Raw genomic sequence first — 23431 nt, forward strand, 5'->3', positions numbered from 1 at the left:
TGTGCTCCTGTGAGCTCCTGCTGAATCTAAGGCCTGCTTGCAAAGATATAGTAGGGTTGTGTTAAGTAGACAGAAAGTGTTAAAAAAAAGGAAATGAACTCATACAATTTAAAATTAAATTGATACTTGTATCTTGCCTATAGCTTGTTGAAAGATGGCTATGCAAGTTTTGTCTGAGAGCTTCTTTCAACACTTCCAGTTCAGTTCAGGGCAAAGTGCTTTTCACACCAATGATCTGTCATCAAAATTTGTTGGAGAGAGCTTGAGTTCATAATGATTACCCTCCTCTCCAGTTCACAGAACAGACAGAGGATCCATCTGATAAAGTGTTCTGGAGAATTTGGAAGATCACACACACCTTTGTGTTAATTGAGTCAGTCTTAATAAAGAGTATTATATGAATTCTATTGTGGGAGTTTTATTTGGATCAACCTGGCTACTTAGAATTTCTTTGCTACTGTTGCTTCAGGGTTCAGGCTCTTAGGCAAATGAGCTTATGTTCAAATCAAGCACCCTTATATGTTTTACAGATTGTAACTCCAACTTCTGTTACTTTTCTGTAGTTTGTAGATCACTCTTGTAATTCTTTGGGATACAACTGATACTACATTGTATTAGCCAGATTTTTCACTGGTTTCTTCCAACAATGGTCAATCAGAATCAATATTCATGTACGAATTCTGTTAGAAGTCTTGGGTGATACCACCTAAACACAGAAACTGGTTAATAACCTGCCACTAAAACTCTTTTGGAACATCCAATTTGTGGCTTTTCAGATTCAGTACTTTGAGGTTTGTTTGCGTTTTTTTTTTTAAGAGTGCATGGGACAGTCAGTTCTTATACCCCCAACTGAACAATGGTGTGCAGTATCTTGGAAAAGCTGAGTCATCAAAATCACCAATTAAAAATGCAAATCTGTTCTAACTCCCTTATGTACCTCTGGGGTGCCACAGAATGTAGATGTTGTTTCTTCTGGCTCCATTCCTTCTTTACAGAGTCCAAAATCTGTTAGCACAATATGACCCTGAAAGAAAAATGAAAAATGAAACTGTCAGTCTTTGAGGGTAGGATACTAAATTTGCCACTTGCATGTTGCTATTTGATTTGGATGCGCTAGTCCAATTACGAAGTTTCCTACTGACACACAAACCTTGAACAAGAGCAAAACACAGAACCATTATTAGAAATCTGGATTTGTGTTAATAAAACCAAAATTTCACAACCACATTCAACAGTTCTGATACTGGAGTCTAAAATGTTCAGCTGCAGTTATTCTGCATACTTCTATGCTCATTCAGCATTATTTGCATTCCTTGGAAAGGCCTTGTTGTTTGTACATCCATTCACCACCGTCACCAGTCCTTATCGTCTTTCTTTAGTAAGCCTCTTGCACTCAAGATAAAAACAACTACGAAGTGAGAAATGCAAATTAAAAGGCTCACATTCATTCGCCCCCAAAGCAGAGGCTGGGAGAGGATTGGACTGCTACTTGTGGAGTATTTTCAAAGAGCCCTAGTTCAACAGGTGTGCCATCACACTACAGAGCATGCATGTATTTTATATTTCCCCCCTTCACCTACAGGGAGTGAAAGTTTACTGTTTTTCTTGTAGACTTGGAATCTTTATGATAGCAGTGGGATATTTATACATACACAGAAGTAAATCACATACCTGGCAGTCCAAGAGGATATTTTCAGGTTTTAGGTCTCTATAAAAAATATTAGATGGGTTAAGCTCTGCCGGGATCTCTGAGCAACATCTACAGACACCATTCAGCACATTTACATATTTGGAGATATCTATTAAAATAACTATATTATGCAGACTCTGAAATGCGGTAGATAGTTTAATGTTATCTTTCCTAAACCAATTTGCCCAGATATTGCTTTTCTCTTGTATAGTGACAGAATCACTGAGCCTTAACTTTGATATTTCTTCCTCACTTCTGTTCAGCCTTTGCCACAATCTAAAAATATAATTATTCTACAGTCAAGATTTCAGGTGCATTTAGGCATATATGCCTAGTTTGAACTATAGAGGATACTTCATTGTGTTGATAGGTACAATCTTCTCCCCCAGATTGAGCTCAAGAAAAACTGGTTCAACTGGTTCAACCAGAAAGCGCCTGTACAAAAAGCCAGTGGCTGAGGGCTTGCAGCCTCATCACTTCAGTGCTTTAGGAGCAATTTTACAACTCTTGTGGTGGTGGTGGTGGTGGTGTTAAGATACTGAACCAACAATAAATCAGATAAAACAGCAAGCAGTGATTTAAAAGAGACAGGCACCCTGCCTGAAAGGTGGGGGGTGGGTGGGGAGAGAGAGAGACTGCAAGACAGATGATTCAAGCTGCATACAGTTCACTGATAAACACATAGGAATGCATTGCAAGTGGTGGGGGCAGTGGCTGTACTTGCTACTCAGAAGCAAAAAAAATATGCACAGTAGCTTCAGGGCTGGTTCCAGATTTTATATGGGAAAGAGCCCCCAGGGCCCCCTCCCTTCCTCTGTTCAGGCCCACCTCTCTCACCCTCCTTTCTCATTTAGAAGAAGATATTAGATTTGTATCCCACTCTTTATTCTGAATTTCAGAGCGGTTCACAATCTCCTTTACCTTCCATCCCTACAACAAACACCCTGTGAGGTAGGTGGAGCTGGAAGAGCTCTTACAGCAGCTGCCCTTTCAAGGACAGCTCTGAGATAGCTATGACTGACCCAAGGCCATTCCAGCAGCTGCAAGAGGAGGCATGGGGAATCAAACCTGGTTCTCCCAGATAAGAGTCCATGCACTTAACCACTACACCAGACTGGCTCTAGCTACATGTCCTCCAACTTTGTTTTACCAACTTGGGGTTGGAAAATTCCTGGAGATTTGGTGATACATCCTGGGAGGGCCCTGACTTGTGAAGGAGAGGTACATCATCAGGGTTTACTGCCATACAGTCTACCCTCCAAAGCAGCCATTTTCTCCAGGGGGATTTATCTTTGTTGGCTGCCTCACAAAATTTTAGTCACCTCATAAGTGAACCAGTTTGTGAGGCAACAGAACACCCACACACACACATGCTAGAGATACCAAACTCACAGGAGATCTCTGGCTGATTCTCCTCTACCTGCTCTCCCAGTTTGGTGAGGATTGGATTTATGAGGTCTAAATCACAGGCCCCAAAGAAGATGCCTCCAGGAAAGTGTTCTTTGGGGAAATGACCGCCTGTCATTTGTGGGGAATCTCTCCATGAGCTTTCTGTGCATGGATGGATGGATACAAGGGAAGTCCACTTTTCAAAGTACATTTCTGCAAATCCTTAGGCAGAGATTAAAACTAACAGGTCAGGTGATAAAGTAATACATTACCATTGGTTTCAATAAAACAGTGAAGCTCAAAGATAAGGTGCTTGGTGAGGAAGAGGAGGTTAGAAATTTTTATCAGAAGACTCTTGTTTTTTGTCAGACAGCACCCAAACATTCTACATTTGTATAAACTTACATAATTGCCTATATAGCAAACTGGGTAGTTGTGTTAGTCTGTCTGCTGCTGTGAATTATCTGTAGCACTGAAGAAGTGAGGAGTGACTCACAAAAACTCATACTCTACCATAATTTTTATTGGTTTTGATACTGGACTCTTACTCTTTTCTATAACTGCCTACAGCAGCATTTTTCAAACTTCCAACCTTCAGGGAGCGTTTTTCAAACTTCCAACCTTCAGGGAGCATTTTTCAAACTTCCGTTTGTACATTGAATTGTCTGCCAACCACCCTCCTAAACATCTGCTATGGAATGCCTGTGAGATGCAGAAGATTTTGCAGCTTGTTCTGGAGTACAAATGCAGTACCTAAGGGGCACTGGCCATGTTTTTTGAGCTTCTTCAGTACACTCAGTATTCCCCTGTACCTGCACATTGCAAAGAAAAATGGCTTTTGATAAGCTAGCTGTCATCCAAGGAAGTATCTCTGCAGGTACTCATTTTTGAAGAAGCTCTAAAGAGCCCCAGAATTCCTGGGAGTATGATTTGAGAAGCCAGTAGCTGTGCTGAAATTCCAGATTTCAGAGTGTGTATTGTCAGGTATGTCCTGAACTGGATGGCCCAAGCTAGCCTGATCACATCAGATTTGAGAAGCTAAACAGGGTTTCCCCTGGTTAGTATTTGAATGAGAGACCCAGGAAGTCTGGAATCGCTATGCAGAGGCAAGCAATGGCAAACCACCTCCGAACATCTCTTGCCTTGTAAACCCTATGCAATCACTGTGGCTGTGACTTGATGGCCCTTTCCACCAGGGATGAGTCAGAACTGGAAAGGCCAGTGAGAAATTTGATGCAAAGAATAGAGGCATACAGATGAACAGGGAGTAGCTCATAACAAAAAGCCTTGCCTCTTGATCACCAGTAACACAAGATTCTGGGATGGATGTCATGACAATTGCTGTTACCAAGGCAATCTAATTTTGTAACACATGCTTTACCTGTAGATAATGTTCAATGAATGGAGGTACCCTACTGCACTGGCCATTTCAGCTGCATAGAAACAAGCTCGAGGTTCACGGAAGCAACGTTCTCTTTGCAAGTGGAAGAACAACTATAAACAAAGATGAAATACTGCTCTCGTGATATTGTCCCATATGCGTTTGAAACATTTGTGTAGACAGAGTTATTAAGCAGCATTATTTCTGTGGGGAGATTTCCCCCAGAAGCACATCTTGCAGTGTAATAATAGAAGGGTTCCTAAAGATCAGTCAGGTCATCCTATAGATTTCAACTCATACAGCATTAACCAATGCCTTTCATATACTGCCTATATATGTGCATATTAATCTACAGCAGGGCTTTTTTTTTTGGTAGAAAAAGCTCAGCAGGAACTCATTTGCCTATTAGGTCACACCCCGGATGCCATGCTAGCCAGAACTGCATTCCTGCTAAAGCAGGGGTGTCAAATGTGTGGTTTGCAGCCTAATCCTGCCCTCACAGGTCTCCAATCAGGCTGGCCAGCAATGGCCCTCATCTGTTTCCTTCTCCCTCTCCTGCTTCCTTTGGTTGCCGTTTTTCTGTTTCTCTGTGCAATGCAACCAAGCCAAGCTGCCAAGCCAAGTAGCCTCTTGCTTTTTCCCTCTTCCCACCTCTCTTTTCCCCAAGGGAGGAGGAGAAGCAGCCAATGGATGGGCTTGGCTCTGCAGCTGTGCTGTAAGATTGATAGAACCTGGCTTTCTTAATCAAACATTGGCTGAGGCTTCTCTTCCCTCCTCTTCCCTTGGGGAACAGGCTGGGGAAGAGGGAAAGAGTAGAGGCTGTTTTGCTCAGCTGCCTCAATCCCACTGAAGAAATGCAAAAAAAAAAATCACCTCTAAGACCTTTAACACAGTTTTATTCAAGGTATGAGCTTTTTGCCTTGCTATTCTATCCTATTCTCTGCCTGCCCTTCTAAGGCTGGGGTTCTTTACAACCTGACTTTGACACCAGGAGCAGGGGATTTGACTTCTAAACTCCCAGGGTCTTGATTAAGATTAGTGTGGGATGAGAAGGTCCTACGCTGATTTTGCACTTGAAATGGCCCAGGCAGGTGCTATTTGTTCCACTAGGAGGCTTTCTGTATAGGTGTACATGCAGCCCCCCCACACACACAAATAACAGAGCAAATAATAAAATAGAACGGGGCCATTTGGTATGCGAAAATAGCATGTAAATAGCCCTGTTTCCTCCTGCTGCTATTAGTCACACTGGAAGATAAGAAAAAATGTCTATATAATATGGGATCTGGGGCAGATTTCTACTGGGGACACAGCATCTAACTTGGATTGAAAATAAAAACATAAAGTGGCTGTATTGGTTGTCCTAGACCTTGTGTGATGGAAAACTGAAGGGCTCTCACCTCTCCTCCATTTACATAGTCCAGAACAAAGTAGAGCTTCTCTTTTGTCTGGAAGGAATAATGGAGCCCCACAAGGAAAGGGTGTTTCACATTCTTCAACAGCACATTGCGTTCAGCCATGATGTGATTTTGCTGAGAAAGAAGAGAGAGAGGGGCCTGAGCAGGTATCCAGATTTTATATTCACAAACACACACATCAAAACTTTTTCAGGAAGATAGGCTTATTAGTCTGGAATAGCTGAACAAAATTCAAGTCCAGTAGCAAATTAAAGACTAATAAGAATTTGCAGGATTATAACCTTCCATGAGCCTGCCAAATTGAGTGCGGACTCATGAAAGCTTATACCCTGGAAAATGTTGTTGGTCTTAAGGTGTGACTGAACTTGAATTTTGTTCTATGTACATCTTTGCGGACAAGTGTCACACAGTCCTGACTGGGACAAAGAGGCTGTTTGTGTAAAATGGCTTGTAAAATAGCCTAGAAGATATTCACAGGTCTCATTAAAACAAGAGTCTTTCTTATTGAGTATTTCAGAGTTCTTTGGTTTCACTATTACAGCTTCAACATATCTAACTGTCTGAAGGGCTTCTTCTCCTTCAGACTCCATCCTTCACTGCCCCTTATGTCCAGAAATGCCAAGAACACCTGTGTGGTGCAATTGATACAAGAACATATCACAAGAGAAGCTAGGTTAGATTTAGATGAAGGTGGAGTGAAAACTGGTGGAAGGAACATTAAGAATCTGAAATATGCTGATGGCACCACATTACTGGCAGAAAATAGCGAAGACTTGAAATGACTCCTGATGACGGTTAAAGCAGAAAGTGCCAAAGCAGGATTACAGATTTGTCAAAAAGACAAAAGTAATGACTGCTGGGGAATTACACAACGTTAGGCTGACAGTGAAATTGTTTAAGATTTTTTATTCCTTGGCTCAATCATCAACCAAAAGGGAGACTGCAGCAAAAAAATCAGGAGACTGAGACTAGGGAGGGCAGCCATGAAGGAGCTATAAAAGATTCTTAAGTATAAGAATATGTCTCTGTTGACCAAAACTGAGATAATTCATGCCATAGTATTCTCAATTACTATGTATGGATGTGAAAGCTGGAAAAGGCAGAAAGCTGGTAGGAAGAAAGTAGATTCCACTGAAGCATGGTGTTAGAGGAGAGTATTATGGATACTGTGGACCACCAAAAAGACAAATAAATGGGTTCTAGATCAAATCAAACCTGAATTCTCCCTAGAAACTAATATGACCAAAATTGAAACTATTGTACTTTGTTCACATTAAGAGAAGACAGGACTCACTGGAAAAGACAGTGATGCTAGGAAAAGTTGAAGGCAGCAGGAAAAAAGGAAGACCCAACATGAGATGGATTGACCCAATCAAGTAAGCTACAGCCTTCAGTTTGTAAAACCAGAGCAACACAGTTAATGATAGGACATTTTGAAGGTAATTAATTCATAGGGCCATCATAAATTGGAAATGACTTGACGGTACTTAACACATGTACAATAATAAATCACATATACAGGAACATAACGAGCATCCCTTGCTTGATTTGATTGGTACAGAATATGGAAGAAAGCTCATTTTGTTGAAAATATCTATAAAGGGAAGTATAAAGATATTCTTTTAAGGAGGTACCTCTTCTTTCTTGATAATAGATTTCTTCTGTAGAACTTTCACGGCATAGAATTGCCCATCGGACTTGTGTTTTGCTAGAAGGACCTAGAGGCAGGATCAAGAGTTCAAAGGGGTGGTGAGGGATAGGATCATGGCTTCCATGAAATGAGGAATTAACAGGAGAATTTACAAAAATCCGCCAAGCAATACCACTTACTTTTCCAAAGCTACCTTTGCCAATTATCTTTAGGAAGTCAAAATCTGTTGGCTTGGCACTGTTGGGAAAAGATAATGATGTAAACGTAACAACTAAAGAAAAAAAGTTATGTGTTTTCTTCAAAGTGAACAAAGAACATCTGGACACACAAATTTATGCTATGCTTTCCTTCATTCTCAAATGTTTCCCCTAAATAATAGAGAAAGCTCTTTCTTAGCCTTAACTATGTTGCACATTACTATTTCGCCATGGAAAACTGGATACATTTTTACATGTACTTACTTGGGATTTGCAGATGGTCCAAGGTTGATGTTGTCAGTTGGCAATGTTGACTGAAATTGGTAAAAGCAGATAGCTGATGTTAACAAAGGGTTACTTCCACAGGCTAGAACAGCAGCCATACAGACAAAAGACCACAAGGGGACAGAGTACACCAACATTGCCCACTGCAATAGATAAAGCTGGTCCCATCCTGTAGAATCTTTCTTCCCCCTGCTACCTTGAGGACAAAAGCATTAAGTTTCTTAACATTTCCTTCCTTTAAATTTGATCCCAAACAGAGTTAGTACAGAGAACTAACAAAGGGCCCGGGTTTTACCTGGCCATGATGATCTGAGCTTCTGGAACGGTCCATTAAGAAAGCTGCTCTTTCAACACTGTAAAAGATAAATAGTCAACACTTGATTATTAAAGGGTGCTGCTTACTATGAATAATAAACACATTTCTTGACTGTTCCAATGCAAGGAAGTAGGAACTGAAATACTAATCAGAAAGGTCAGGCACATCATCATCTCTCATGTCTGGTATACAATGTCCCATACTGTAGAAGTTATGTGAACAAAATGTTGTTTTCAGGGCCAACGCCCTGTTTGAGATCCCTTCCCAAAAAACTAAAAATTAATGAACAAATTATGGCATTTTGCAACAAGGAAGCTTAACTACATGATTATCCCCCTTGCAGAGATAAAAGTTTTGCCTGTATCTAATTTATATTAGCACCCTCATCATGTAGGCCCCAGAGAAACCCCTGGTCCCCTGTGCCCATTGGCACCCAGCAGGTAAGCTGCAAGCCAAACCTGAGAAGTTTAATCTTCTCCACCTCTCTTAACAAGAAGATAACAAAATAATTAGGTACCATTCAGCTGACTATTTCTCAGGTCCTTCATCTCCATAAAAATTCCTTATTCCAGAGCACCCCTCGGAAGAGACAATGAAGCCCCAAAGGGGCTCATCCTTTTCAAGGATCTAATTTAGCAATTTTACTTACACAGTCAGCAGAGTAATCCCTCCCCAGCAGGACAGTCAAAGCCATGTTGAGTAACAAATCCCAGTTTGTGCAAGAGGGTGCTTTCAGAGCAGCGCCAGGCCCGTCACCCGTGCCAGTCAGCTCAATCCACTGCCCTATTGCTTGGAGGGGGTTACCACCAGCCTGAGCATTAAAGAGACAGCAACCCGACAGAAAAAGACATAAAATACTCACTAGGAGCACAGTCTGGAATTGGAGGCTTTGATACTCTGTTCTATTCGCTCTCGCCCGTGTTTTATGAGATCTATGGAAAGGGGAGGAGGGGTGGAGGAGAAAGTCAGCAAACTGAGTAAGCTTTTCAGTTGGCAGAGTGACACAAGAAAAGTATACAGAGATGCATTTGTTCCAAAGTGACCTTGCCCTTCTCCCACATCAACCCACAAGTCAAAACAACCAAGTTTTCTTGGAGTCAGGACAGAGTCTTGTTGCTCCTATAAAAAGGAGCGTCTAAGCTCATTCAGATAACAGTGCAGAAACAGAGTACTGAACCCAACAAGAATGAGACCCAGTGAACGGCAGCCTCACGTTGTGCCTCCCAAGGCTATCAGGAATGTGCCCTGCTTTTCTGTGAGACACAGATCACAAGACAGAAGAACAACCCCCCTGTGATACATCATATCTGGCACAAATTCAGTCCTTCTCATTCAGAGCTTTCCAAGTAATTTATGACCATGAATCCAGCATCTCAGTGTAAGCACTGCTTTGTAGTTTGCTAAAGTCAGAAGTGAGACTTTAGGATTCAGTATGGCTGTGGGGTTACCACCCTCCAGGTGGGGTCTGGAGTTCTCCTGGAATTCTCACTGACCTACAGAATTCAGAGATTATCTGCCCTGGAAGAAGTGGCAGCTTTGAAGGTGGACTTTGTGGCACCGCAGGCCACCTCTGAGCTCTCTCCCCTCCTCAAACTCTGTCTTCCTCAGCTATCGCCCCAAATCTCCAGCAGTTTCCTGAACTACACTTGACAATCCGACACAGCTGCAGTAAACACATGTACATTTGGGGTGCAACTGTTATGCTTGTCTGTTAGTATTCGATGGCTAGTGACAGACACCTCAATGCAAGGAGCCACTTTGAAATGTTAGTACTTTAACACACTAATCCACATAAGTGCTTCTGCAGTTCTTAACCTAAAGATGCAAGGCTCTCTCTCTGGGCCAGGAATCTCCAACCTTTCAAGTTTCCCTTAGGAGGGAAATGGACCAAATCAGAAGTTGTTTGGCAATCCAATCTAGGAAAAGAAATCATTAGTGGGTTCAGCTAGGAAACCTGAAGGAAACAGTCTCGTTTGCACATAATAAACTTTCTTCCTCATTACACTTCACTCTGTTATGCTGTATCAAGTTTAGTGTCAACTGATATGAGAGGGAAGTCACCTTGCTGCTTCAGGGAAACAAAAATCTTTCCCCACATATGTCAATGTGTTGGAACAATTTAAGAAAAACCTGACAGCTCCATCAAGGATTGCAGGTGTGGTTTTTAAAAAGGATTTCCCATCATTCGATGATGTGACCTCCCAAACCCCAAGTTGTTTAACTTTGGTTCCTGGAGAAATAGAAGACTTTAGGCCAAACTACATGTTGGATCTGGGTTCCCGGGAACCACCTCAGGTCCCATATGAACATAAGAACATAAGAGAAGCCATGTTGGATCAGGCCAATGGCCCATCCAGTCCAACACTCTGTCACACAGTGGCCAAAAAAACCAACAACCACCAAGTGCCATCTGGAGGTTCACAAGTAGGGCTAGAAGCCCTTCCACTTTCCCTCCCCAAGCACCAAGAATACAGAGCATCACTGTCCCAGACAATTCCAACAATATGCTGTGGCTAATAGCCACTGATGGACCTCTGCTCCATATTTTTAACCAATCCCCTCTTGAAGCTGACTATGCTTGTAGTCGCCACCACCTCCTGTGGCAGTGAATTCCACATGTTAATCACACTTTGGGTGAAGAAGTACTTCTTTTTATCCATTCTAATCTGACTACTCAGCAATTTCATCGAATGCCTACAAGTTCTTGTATTGTGAGAAAGGGAGAAAAGTACTTCTTTCTCTACTTTCTCCATCCCATGCATAATCTTGTAAACCTCTATCATGTCACCCCGCAGTCGACGTTTCTCCAAGCAAAAGAGCCCCAAGCGTTTTAACCTTTCTTCATAGGGAAAGTGTTCCAAACCTTTAATCATTCTAGTTGCCCTTTTCTGGACTTTTTCCAATGCTATAATATCCTTTTCGAGGTGCGATGACCAGAATTGGCCACACAGTGGCTGCAGGGAGCGGCTTTTAAAAATAAAGGAGAGCTCAAGTGGGCTCAAAATGCTGCCATGGGAGGGAGAGGGACAGTCTCCTACCCCCCCCCCCCCAATCATTTTCCCATATGGAAACACTGCTGGGGGAGAGTTGTTTCCCCCAATTTTTCTGCTCCATGTGGAGTATTCTCTGCACACTGAGTGCCAAAATGGTGAGGGAAACTCTTCCCCCAGCACTGTATCAGTATGGAAAAATGGCTTGGGGGGGAGGGAGGTAGGAACTCTTTCTATCCCTGGGCTGGTGCTTGGAGCCCATTTGGGAGTGTTCTTTATTTTTCAAAAGCTACCCCATAGTTGCTTTGTGGCCGTAGGGAACCCAGACCCAGCTCCTTAAAAACTCAAATGTTAGTTGGGCCCTTGAAGAATCCCTAAAGAATCTTTAAGCAGATGTTTTCCAGAATGCCTAATCAGGTAATATTTCTCCTCTTTTACATCAGCAAGGTCAACAGGAGGATGTCTCAATGAGTAAGGTGTTCCATCAAAAAATGTCTTATTTGCATCCAACACAGAAAGTTTTGAGACACAGGAGAAGAGAGGTTACAAGGAAAAGGGAGGGAACTGGTTTTGATCTGCCCAAACTCCATCAACTTTCAAATAATAGATAAGATCCCGATATGTCCATTCTTAATGACAAGTTTCCTTGGCACTTCATCAAGAGCCTACAGATCACATATTTGGTACACACATTAAAAACAAAACTCTGCTGCGATATTTGCCCAGACATTCATTTACTTTCTTCTGATAAGAGGAAGGAATGATTGCTGTCTTTATTACTGCAGAAATCTCTTGTGGGATGTGTTTTGCCTCTATTCCATACAATGGTGGTAAAGCAATAGCTGAAAGTCAGATGCGCTGAGCAACACCTTAGCTGGTAGGAAGCAGGTACGCAAACTTGCACAGAAGCCAGTATTTCCATGGCAAAAGAGAAACGCAGAAGGAAACCCTCTTGCACTTTGACTCCAGAACATTAAAGATCCATCAAGTCCAGAACGTTTTGTTCAGCCATAACTGGTCACATGACCTGAGAAGCAGAGAGAGGCTAAGAGTAATACCCCATACCATATCTGCCCCCAGTATGAAGCAAAAGCCTCATCACAGAGGCTCCATTTGACTTGTTAGGGCTGATACTGATTGAGCCAAGAGCAAAACTGTTTTAGCACAAGCTCCAGTTCTGATTGATGCTTACTTAATTACATCTCAAGTTCATTTGAAATCAGTTTGCTTTTAACTATGGGAGGAATGGAGAAGCATCAGTTGCTGCTTTTCTTTTGGCTTAGGCATTTTCTCCCCCGTAACTGTAAATTTTATGATTGCACAATTAGAAACATTTTTGAAAACATCCCATATATCGCAAGGGGGAAACATGGCATGCTTAGTATCTCTTTCATTTTTTTTAAAAAAAAATGTTGTTGGAGTGCCACACACAAACAGAAAAGAATTAACTAATTCAAAGCAGCAGAAGGGGTTAAGAATGGATCTTAAAGTGACAGTTATGGAGATAAGTAGGAATTCACTGCACATATTTACTTTCAAGTAGTAAATAACAATACCAACATAATAGAATCTTGCTCTTGGAATCAGGCATTGCCAGTTTTTTAAAGGGAAACAGAGTATGATTTGAGCCCTATGTAGACCTCCCTCACTTTCAGTTCCACTTGCAGCTAAAAGCACAATAGAAGTCCTTTAGATGTACAACAGAGGCCATTATGGAGAACCAACCATAGGTGGGCTACTGAGTCTCTTGGGGAAAGCCATGTGTATTCCAAGAAATACATGGATCTCCCCATATAATGCTCCCTGGAACTGTTTTAGATTGGGGAAAATGGCATTGGCGGGGGGGGGGGGGGCTAAAGCCCGTTCTCCACATGCACTTCAGTCCTGATCCTAATCAGACACTGCACACACATGCAGGAACAGAGAAGAATGCAGAAACTCATGTGTGATTGTGCTGTGCATCTGATATGGACTGTTCACCTAGACCCAACTTGTGTTACTCCATAACATGTGGCTCCATAACAACTCCCCAGTCCTGCAAAACAGATGGCCAGAAAATCCTGTTGCTATACCAGTAGTACCCTTTTTATCCCCAGCAGAGCAACTGAGAGACAAGATGGTATTCCTTGAGGCTGCTATAGGCCTGAAAACTAGTGAAACTAGTCACGGATTAGAGTTATCTATTTGTGGAATTCAATAAAATCTCAACAAATTGCCTGCAGTCCACCCTTTCCCCCAAACAGCTTTCTTTCTTCTTTTTCTTGGACATGCTCCAAATATGACAAAGATCTATAGTTGCAGGAAAATGGCAGACCGAAGGTGGGTGGGTCAGCATCCCTGCTCCCACAGAAGCTGCTTTAGAAGAAGTGAACAGTGTCAGGGGGCCCTTACAGCCAACCTAGGTTATGACTTGCACTGCATAACGTCTGGGTTCCCTTTATCTGTCTAACTCCAATAGTCAGATGTCAAGAGCAGGGGAACTTGTTTTCTAAGAGTTTAGGACCCCAATCTGGACTAAGAACATAGCAAAGGAGCAAATGGACTTCAACTTTCCTTCCCACATCATTATTCTGACCTCAAATGGCCAAGGGGCAATATTTGGGGCTGGACATATGTTTATTTCTTATTTATTTAAACATTTTTATGCCACATATCCATCAAATCAGAGTCCAAAATATGATGCATACAAAAATATTAAAACATTTGAACAATAATTCAATAAAAACACATAACATTTGGAGTGCAACACAAGAAGAAGGCCAAGAACCATTATTGGGGATATGCCAAATGAAACCAAAAAAGGTCTTCACCTGCTGGCAGAAGACACCGATTGAGGGAGACAATCAAATCTCCCTGGGGAGGGAGTCCCAAAGTTTTGGTGCCATGATCTAGAAAGCCATTTCTCAGGTCTCCACCCATCTAGCCTCAGCTGGCAGTGGCAACAGAATCAGAGTCTCTGAAAATGACTGCAGTGGGCAGGTAGGTTTCTATGGGAGAAGGCAGTCCTTAAACTATATCGGTCCCAGGCAGTACAGGGCTTTAAAGGTCAATACCAGCACCTTAAGCTGAACTCAGAAGCAAATTGGATACCAGCATAGATGGAACAAGACTGGGGTGATATGCTCCCTACGACCTACTCCAGTCAACACACTGGCCCTAGCATTCTGTATCAACTGTAGCTTCCCGATAGTCTTTGAGAGCAGCCCCTTATAGTGTGCATTGCAGTAATCTAATCTAAACGTTATCAGGGCATGCAACCACAGTGGCAAGACCTTTTCTGCCCTGGAATGACTACAGCTGGTTTGCCAACCAAAACTGGTGAAAAGCATCCCTGCCATCACTGCCACTTGCTTATCCAATGCGTGGCCTGGGTATAGGAGATGTGTAGCCCCAACCAGAGCAGTAGATAGCACATTTCCCCCTACCAGCAGCACCTCTGTTTTGTCAGGATTAAGTTTCAGCTTGTTAGCCCTCATCCATCTCAAAACTGCCTCCAGGCACCTTTTCATAGTTTTCACAGCCTCCCTGGGATCTGCTGGTAGCGTGAGACAGAGCTGAGTGTCATCTGCATATTGGTGGCAGCTCAGCCCAAATCTCTGGATGACCTCTTCCAGTAGCTTTACACAGATGCTGAAAAGCATGGGGGACAAGATGGAACTTTGGGGAATCTCATAGGCCAAGGGGCAAAACAGCAGTCTCTCAGCACCACACTTCCTCAAGGTAGGACTGGAACGACCACAGAACAGTGTCTCCCAGTTTTGAAAGGCAATCCTGAAGGATGCTATGATTGATGGTATCAAAAGCTGCTGAAAGGTCCAGATGAATCAACAGAGTTACACCGTCCTGTTTTGTATCTGACAAAGGAAGCTTTGACTCTTGAAAGCATACTCTCTGAGGTCTACTGGACTTTAATCTAGCTGCAGTACCCGTGCCCATCTCTCAATGCATGTCATCCACTAGGGAAACCAAGGCTGTTTCAGTCCCATAATCAGGCCTGAAACCAGATTGGAATGGATCCAAACAATCCACTTCATTCAGGAATCCCTGAAGCTGGCCAGACATCACTCATTCAATCACCTTGCTCAAGAATGGCACATGTCAGACTGGACTGTAGTTATTCCATTCTCCTTGCCCTAGAGTAGGTTTATTTAGAAGTGTCAATGGAGCAACCTTTGACAGTACCACTGTATGCTTCAAGGCAGGAGTGACTACCCAGTCTCTCAGGGAGGCATTTATAGTCTCCCGAACCCAGTCTATCAGCTAGGCAGGCTTGCCAGTCCGCAGGTCCCAGTGGGGGATCCCTTGGTTTTACAGACTTCTCACCGCTGCCAGCCAGCTGGCCAGTGGGGGGAAACTCCACCCCAACAGCTACAATGTGCTTTTCCACCTTAGAAGGATTAGAAGAAGTTTGGAAGCTTAGAAGAAGCTTGGAAACTTGGAAGGTGTGCCTTTAAATCTCAGTAGGAGCAAAGCTGAATGAGGGAGGGGTGAGCCAGCAGAGCCATGTGGCTGTTCCAGGTGAGCATGTGAAGCTGTGAGAAAGGAAGAGAGGCCAGCAGAGTCCCTCTTTGTGTTTTATATTTCTTACAGAAGTTGTTTGCATACTAAAATAGATAGTAAGGAGTAAACTAGAACCTTTCATTTCCTATGTTAGTCTGAAGAAGCTGGTGGAAATACAGCAGATGGTTTCATTAGCAATTCCCATGAGTAAATTGCCCAGTGAGATCACAAAAGTGTATGCTTGCAAACATTGTTTATTTTGGCTGCTCTGTGTGTGTGTGTGTCCATTTAATGGAAGTGCAGCTACTTGGGGATGAAGACTATATTCAGGGGAACTGGACTGCTGTAGTCTTATTTATTTTAGGGAATGGGAAAGTCTCCTGGCTCCATCTCTGAAGTCTCTAGGCTCCACCCCCAAAGCCCCCAGGTATTTTCTGAGTTAGACCTGGCAGACTTAAGCAGCCCAGAGGTATGAGGGTTGTGTAGGAAGGTGGTAAGTCTCAAACTCCCAAGAATGTAATCTCGTTGCTGTTAAGTTAGAAGTTCAAGTTAGTCCAAGTTAGAAAGGATGTGAAAGATGTTATCTACAAAGTGCTTGCCAAAATGACTGCAGCAGGTTGCAGAGCAATCCACTTCCTGCTACTGTCCTATGAGGAAGAAGGAGCTTGGTATGTTTAACCTGGAGAGGAGACAACTGAAAGGTGATATGATAACCATCTTCAGGCACTTGAAGGGCTGTTGAATAGAGGATGGTTGCCCCAGAAGGTTGGACCAGAACCAACGGGTTAAAATTAAATCAGAAGAGTTTTCAACTAAACATTAAGAAGAAATTCTTGACTGTTAGAGCGGTTCCTCAGTGGAACAGGCTTCCTTGGGAGGTGGTGAGCTCTCTTTTGGAGGCTTTTAAACAGAGGCTAGATGGCCATCTGACATCAATGCTGATTCTGTGAACTCAACCAGACCATGACAGGGAGGGCAGGAAGGTTTGGATCAATGCTTAATTCTTGTGGACCTTTCTTACATCCCCAGGGAAATGCTGATTGTCACTTTGAGGTCAGGAAGCAATTTTTTCCAGGTCAGATTGGCCTGGGATCATAGAGGCTTTTTGCTATCTTCTGGGCATGGAGCAGGGGGTCACTAGGGGTATGGGGCAGGTGAGGTATTTGTGAATTTCCTGCATTGTGCAGGGGGCTGGACTAGATAATACTGGAAGTACCTTCCAACTCTATGATTCCTCCTGTCAACCAGGACCCAATAGCCCCCTTCCCACCCAGAAGAGTTCTGCAGGTCTACATTGTGGGGATGCAGTGGTGGTGGGAAAATACTGCTTTTTGTCACCATCACCTCCATCACCACCATTACACACACAATTTCCCAGTAGTACAAATAGCAGCACAAGGGCTTCCTGGGATTAAAAAATTATGGGGGAAGAAGAAGCGCCTTATACCTCATGCCACTGTCCCAGTCTAAACTGGGTTCCCATGCATTTAAAAACAGGTTCCCTGTTCCTAACATCTGACTGTCAGAATAAAAGTCAGTCAGGGGAACTCCAGACTCTACTTGTTACAAATTGTAACATTACACTGTAATGTGTAGTTTGGACATTATCCACATTAACCTGCTCCGTACATTAGTCCATGCAGCCACAGAACTGCGCAAACTGCCCACATTGTTTCTCTTTCACCAAATTAGCTGCGGTTCAGGAAAGCACTGGCGCTCCTGTATAAGACTTCAGCAGTGATGAGAGAGGAAGACCAACAACTGAGACTATTTTAAAACTGATAAATCACCAGGCCTGGAAGACATACGTCCAAGAGTTCTGAAAAAGTTCAAAGGTGAATTTGTAGATCTTCTGACAAAATATGTACTCTTTCATTGAAATCTGCCTCCATTCATGAGGACTCGAAGGCAGCTAATGTCACCCCCATCTTTAAAAAGGCTTACAAAGGAGATTCAAGAAATTACAGGCCAGTCAGTCTGACGTCAATACTGGGAAAGCTGGTGGAAACTGTTATTAAGGAGAGAATTAGTAGGCACACTGAGAACAAAAGCCATTGAGGAAGATTCAGCATGGGTTCTATAAGGGAAGATCTTGTCTCACTAACCTGTTAGTGTTCTTTGAGGGGGTGAACAAACATGTGGACAAGGGGGACCCAATAGATGTGGTTTACCTTGACTTCCAGAAAGCTTTTGATAAAGTTCCTCATCAAAGGCTCCTAAGTAAGCTCAAGAGTCAGGGAGAAAAAGAACAAGTCCTCTTGTGGATCAAAAACTGGCTAATTAATAGGAAACAGAGAGTGAGTATAAATGGGCAATTTTCACAGTGGAGGGTGGTAAGGAGAGGGGTACTTTTGTGTCTTGCATTTTGGGGACTGAATTTCCAACACAGCATACCTAGCACTCTCAGGTGAGCTGCGGGAAACAGTGGGTCACCTGACTAGGGATGGACTTCCCTCACCACCTATGAAGATCTATGGTGGGAACTTTAAAGGGTCTCAATTGGACTGGACTGGGAAGTGGGTTGTTCCGGGAAATCTATGTAATTGGGGACCCAGCCCCACCATGTTGTCTTTGTGATGTAGTCACTAATAAAGTATGTTGATTGCTGAGCGTCTCAGAACCCAGTACATTACAGGTACCTCAGGGCTCAGTACTGGGTCCGATGCTTTTTAACTTGTTCATTAATGATTTAGAGTTGGGTGTAAGTAGCGAAGTGGCTAAGTTTGTGGATAACACAAAATAGTTCAGGGTGGTGAGAACCAGAGAGGATTGTGAGGCACTCCAAGGGGATCGTCAAGCCTGGGCGAGTGGGCGTCAATGTGGCAAATAAGATTCAATATGTCCAAGTGCAAAGTAATGCACACTGGGGTCAAAAACCCTAACTATAAATACAAGTTGATGGGGTGTGAATTGGTGGAGACTGACCAAGAGAGAAATCTTGGAGTCATAGTTGATAACTCACAAAAAATATTGAGCCAGTGTGCGACTGCAATAAAAAAGGCCAACACTATGCTGGGGATTATTAGGAAGGGAACTGAAAACAAATCAGCCAGTATCATAATGCCCCTGTATAAATCAATGGTGTGGCCTCATTTGGAATACAGTTACAATTCTGGTCACCACTCCTCAAAAAAACATATATTATAGCATTGGAAAAAGTGGAGAAAAGGTCAACTAGAATGATTAAAGGGTTGGAACACTTTCCCTATGAAGAAAGGTTAAAGCACTTGGGACTCTTTAGCTTGGAGAAACGTCGACTGCGGGGTGACATGATAGAGGTTTACAAGATTGTACATGGGATAGAGAAGGTAGAGAAAGAAGTACTTTTCTCCCTTTCTCACAATGCAATAACTCATGACACTCAATCAAATTGCTGAGCAGTCAGGTTAGAACGGATAAAAGGAAGTATTTCTTCACCCAAAAAGTGATTAACACATGGAATTCAGTGCCACAGGAGGTGGTGGCAGCTACATGCATAGATGGCTTCAAGAGGGGATTGGATAAAGATATGGAACAGAGGCCCATCAGTGGTTAAGCCACAGGGAATAGACGGAACATTCTGTCTGGGGAAGAGGCCTAAGGAGAGGCAACGGTGGGAGGGCTTCTGGTGTCTTGGCCCCACTGGTGGACTTCCTGATGCCACCTGGGGTTTTTTGGCCACTTGATGATAGAGTGTTGCACTAGGCTTGCCGATCCCCAGGTGGGGGCAGGGGATCCCCCGGTTTGGAGGCCCTCCCCCCGCTTCAGGGTCATCAGAAAGCGAGGGGAGGGGATGGAAATGTCTGCTGGGAACTTTATTATTCCCTATGGAGATTTATTCCCATAGAAAATAATGGAGAATTGATCCACGGGTATCTGGGGCTCTGGGGGGGCTGTTTTTTGAGGTAGAGGCACCAAATTTTCAGCATAGCATCTGGAGCCTCTCCCCAAAATATCCTCCAAGTTTCCAAACTATTAGACCAGGAGGTCCAATTATATGAGCCCCAAAAGAAGGTGCCCCTATCCTTCATTATTTCCTATGGAAGGAAGGCATTGAAAAGGTGTGCCGTCCTTTAAATGTGATGGCCAGAACTCTCTTTGGAGTTCAATTATGCTTGTCACAGCCTTGATCTTGGCTCCACCCCTAATGTCTCCTGGCTCCACCCCCAAAGTCCCCAGATATTTCTTAAATTGGACTTGGCAACCCTATGTTGCACTGAATGGGCTATTGGCATGATCCAACATGGCTTCTCTTATTTTCTTATGCAAATGGCTGCTGGTATTGATTAGCAAAAAGAACAAAGAGCCAATGCAGACAAATAAGGTGAGTACTATTGTTACAGATAATTTTTTAAAACTGTTTGTAGTCACTCTTAAAGATCATACTGTTGTGGGGAATGGGGCAGCTATGCACCAGTGTTTTTACATTAATTTTACACCAGTGTTTTTACATTATCATAGCTGTGGGTGGAAGAAAAGAGAAGCTTAGTGGATCAGACCAAGGGTCCGTCAAAGTTGTCCATTCCAAACAGGCCAAACAGATTATTAACTGAAACTCACAAAGAAAGAACATGGAGTCAGACTTCCCCCAGTCTCTAATAATTCAGAGAATAATTGCCTCTGAATTTGGGGGTTCAGTTTATGTACCAATGGCCCTTCACAGACCTGTCCTCCTTGGATCTGTCCAATTCTCTTTTCATGGCATCTAAACCCAGGGATATCTTTTATCTTTTGGCAGCAAATTCCATATATCAATTATGTGGTACATGAAGAAACATTTTCTTATGCCTGCCCTGAAGTTACTGTCAATCCATTTCATTGAGTGGCCTTAGATCCTAGGAGGTCATGGACTCCACACATTGCTAAAAATTCCAATGGGGGATATGGGGGTAATGGTGCAGTTGGGAAGCTGCACCCCCTTCTTCCATTTCACCCACATTTCCACACACACACACACACTCAAAAAAGTGCTGTCTCTGGCTTATTTTACCTCACTTGCCTCCTCATCATACCAACTCTGGGTTGCCGCATCCACCCATCTGCTTAGGCTCCCTCTCTCACACTTGCTTCTCCCCATTGCCAAGCTGCTTTCATTTTCCTCCCCCCACTCTGCTCATCTTCCCACCCTACCGGTGCATCTGGTGGAGGGGAAGCAATGGACAGGGGCAGGCACTTTTGAGCCAACACAGCAAAGGCAGAAGCAGATGCAGGGGGCAACATAGAGCCAGATTCCACCCCCAACATGCTGCTGGCAATGAGAAGAAACCGCAGTATATTGATATTAATGCACATACCAGCATTCTCTATGCTCTCACATCTGACTAAAACATGATCAGGAGACAGGTGATGTATAAATATTTTAAATAAGTGAAAGTCCACTAATGACAGATTTACAACAAATTGATAAATCACAGTGCAATTCCTACCGTGCAAAAAAATACCCTCCGAGCTTCCTTCCTCGGTTTCCTTGTGCACCCACCCCTCTTGCCTGATATCAGTTTCATCGCATCATCTAACCTAGATAGCAAACTTCAAAGATTTTGCCTGCAGCCTACGAAGAAACACTTATGCTGCACAGTGACAAGCACCAGGATACTTTCACTGAAATGCAAGTATGTGAGTGAATATATTTAAACACTAGAATATGTCAAAAGTCCATGTTCCAGGACATACATTTTAAAAAATGGTAATTGTTAATTAGAACCTAAAAAAATTCAACAATGTTCCTACCCTGAACTCCATTGTCATCAAACATATATGGGAGATCTCCACACTAATGTCAGCAGTGGAGAATACATTGCAGACTGGCATCCTCTTAGCTTTCGTTGGACAAGGTGGAATGGAGCAGTCTAGTCCCCTAGTCTCCACAGCTGCACTGGCCTACATTGGTTTCTGACTTATTCACTCTTTGTTGCTGATCCCCTCTGGATAACACAAAATTAAACTAGCATAAAAATAATCTTATGCACTTTAGCTAAAAATAAGTTTCCAAGCCAATAACCATAAGGATTTATACAGGACTTAGTCTTTACACAATTCATTTGCCTGATCTTATTGCAGTCCTTTCAACAGCCCTGTAAGGAAGGGCAGAATAGTTAGACCTATATTGCAGATGAGGATCTGAGGCAGAGAGAGCTGGGATCACCTAAAGCTTAAAGTCTCCCAATGGACTTAAGACACCAGATAATCAGGACCCAGGCTATGGCAGCTTCTACTTAGGATGGTTTCCTGTTGTGGTATCATTGCCAGTGCAAATGCAGAAGCATCTCAGTGACAACAGAGCATCCACATGGGATTGAGAGCCAGTTTGGTGTAGTGGTTAAGTCAGGGCCGGCGCATAGGAGTTGGCAAACTAGGCGACAGCCTAGGGCATCGACTCCAACAGGGGCACCTCCCTCCCCCCAGCACAATCGCCTTCCCCCCTGCTGCCCTCCTCCCTTTCTCCGCTCCACAGCTGCCCTCCTCCCTCCTTCCCTTCTCCGCTTCGCCCTCCCACCACCACCGCCGCCCTCCTTCCCTCCGCCTTCCCGCTGCCCTCCTCCCCTCTGCCGAAGGGCCATGCGGAGCATCTTCAGCTGGGCAGCAGCAGCGATGGGCTGTGTGTGCTCTCCACCAGCGCTCCCTGTGGCCCTCCCGTCCCCTGCTTCAAAGGGAGCCAGCTGGCTCCCTTTGAAGCAGTGGGCAGGAGGGGCACAGGAAGCGCTGGTGGGGAGCACGCACAATCCTCTGCTGCACAACCCAAGACGCTCCCCGCCAGCGCTCCGCAGCCCTGCTGTCCTTTGCTTCAAAGGGGGCCAGCTGGCTCCTTTTGAAGCAGGGGGCAGGAGGACCACGTGGAGTGCTGGCGGGGAGCATGCACCCTGATGACGTCACTTTTGGTGATGTCACTGGGCCGCGTGTGCACACAGCACACAAAAAAAAGGGAAAAAGGGGCCGGGAGCCCGCTTTCGGCCTGGGGCGCTGGAAAGGCCATCGCTGGGCCTGGGTTAAGTGTGCAGACTCTTATCTGAGAGAAGTTTCCCAATATTTAATATGATTGCTTTTAAGACTGAAAAATTACCGTATTTTTCGCTCCATAAGACGCACCTGAGCATAAGACGCACCTAGTTTTTAGAGCTGTTTGTGTGAATTTTAGTATCATAATCATCAGATCCTATTTTATTTTATTTTGTGGGCTTCCATTTCGCCTTCTCCCATAACTGGGCTCAAGGCGGATCACAACATATAATAGTAACAGTATAAGGCTATAAAACAGAATTAAAATACCACATTAAAATTAAACAGTAAAAACAATAACCAATAACTAAAATGCACCATCGGCAAAAAAGGCACAGCATGTCAAGTAGCCAGTTATAAGCCCACCTTTAAGTGACGGTGATAGCGCTGCGAGAAGATACAATGTCACCACAAGGGCACGATGTACCCACAAGAAAGGCCAAATGATGGAATAATAGGATGCCCACTGCCTCAACCATAAGCCTGGTGGAACAGCTCCGTCTTGCAGGCCCTACAAAATCCTAGATAACATATGCTGTGAAATTTCAGTGATGCAAAGAGAGACATGCTTGTACACTCCAGTTTGGTGTAGTGGTTAAGTGTGCGGACTCTTATCTGGGAGAACTGGGTTTGATTCCC

General features: G+C 43.6%; 1 protein-coding gene across 2 annotated transcripts in view; it reads right to left on the reverse strand.

Annotated features, from left to right (window-relative positions):
* Positions 1–23431, reverse strand: part of SGK2 (serum/glucocorticoid regulated kinase 2) — a 35413-nt gene that overhangs the window by 6512 nt on the left and 5470 nt on the right. Inside the window, exons 2-10 of one of the 2 annotated variants that reach the window (XM_060230944.1) lie at positions 9190–9259; positions 8307–8364; positions 7991–8040; positions 7709–7766; positions 7513–7596; positions 5861–5992; positions 4461–4573; positions 1672–1708; positions 938–1024 (exon numbers count right to left, since the gene is read on the reverse strand). In XM_060230944.1, the coding sequence (XP_060086927.1) occupies positions 938–1024; positions 1672–1708; positions 4461–4573; positions 5861–5992; positions 7513–7596; positions 7709–7766; positions 7991–8040; positions 8307–8364; positions 9190–9259 (689 nt within the window). Of the gene's footprint in view, positions 1–937; positions 1025–1671; positions 1709–4460; positions 4574–5860; positions 5993–7512; positions 7597–7708; positions 7767–7990; positions 8041–8306; positions 8365–8976; positions 9125–9189; positions 9260–23431 lie in introns of those variants that run through there. The other variant, XM_060230945.1, reaches the window with a different exon arrangement.

This window comes from Heteronotia binoei, chromosome 2, assembly GCF_032191835.1.
Source record: "Heteronotia binoei isolate CCM8104 ecotype False Entrance Well chromosome 2, APGP_CSIRO_Hbin_v1, whole genome shotgun sequence".
Lineage (NCBI taxonomy): Eukaryota > Metazoa > Chordata > Lepidosauria > Squamata > Gekkonidae > Heteronotia > Heteronotia binoei.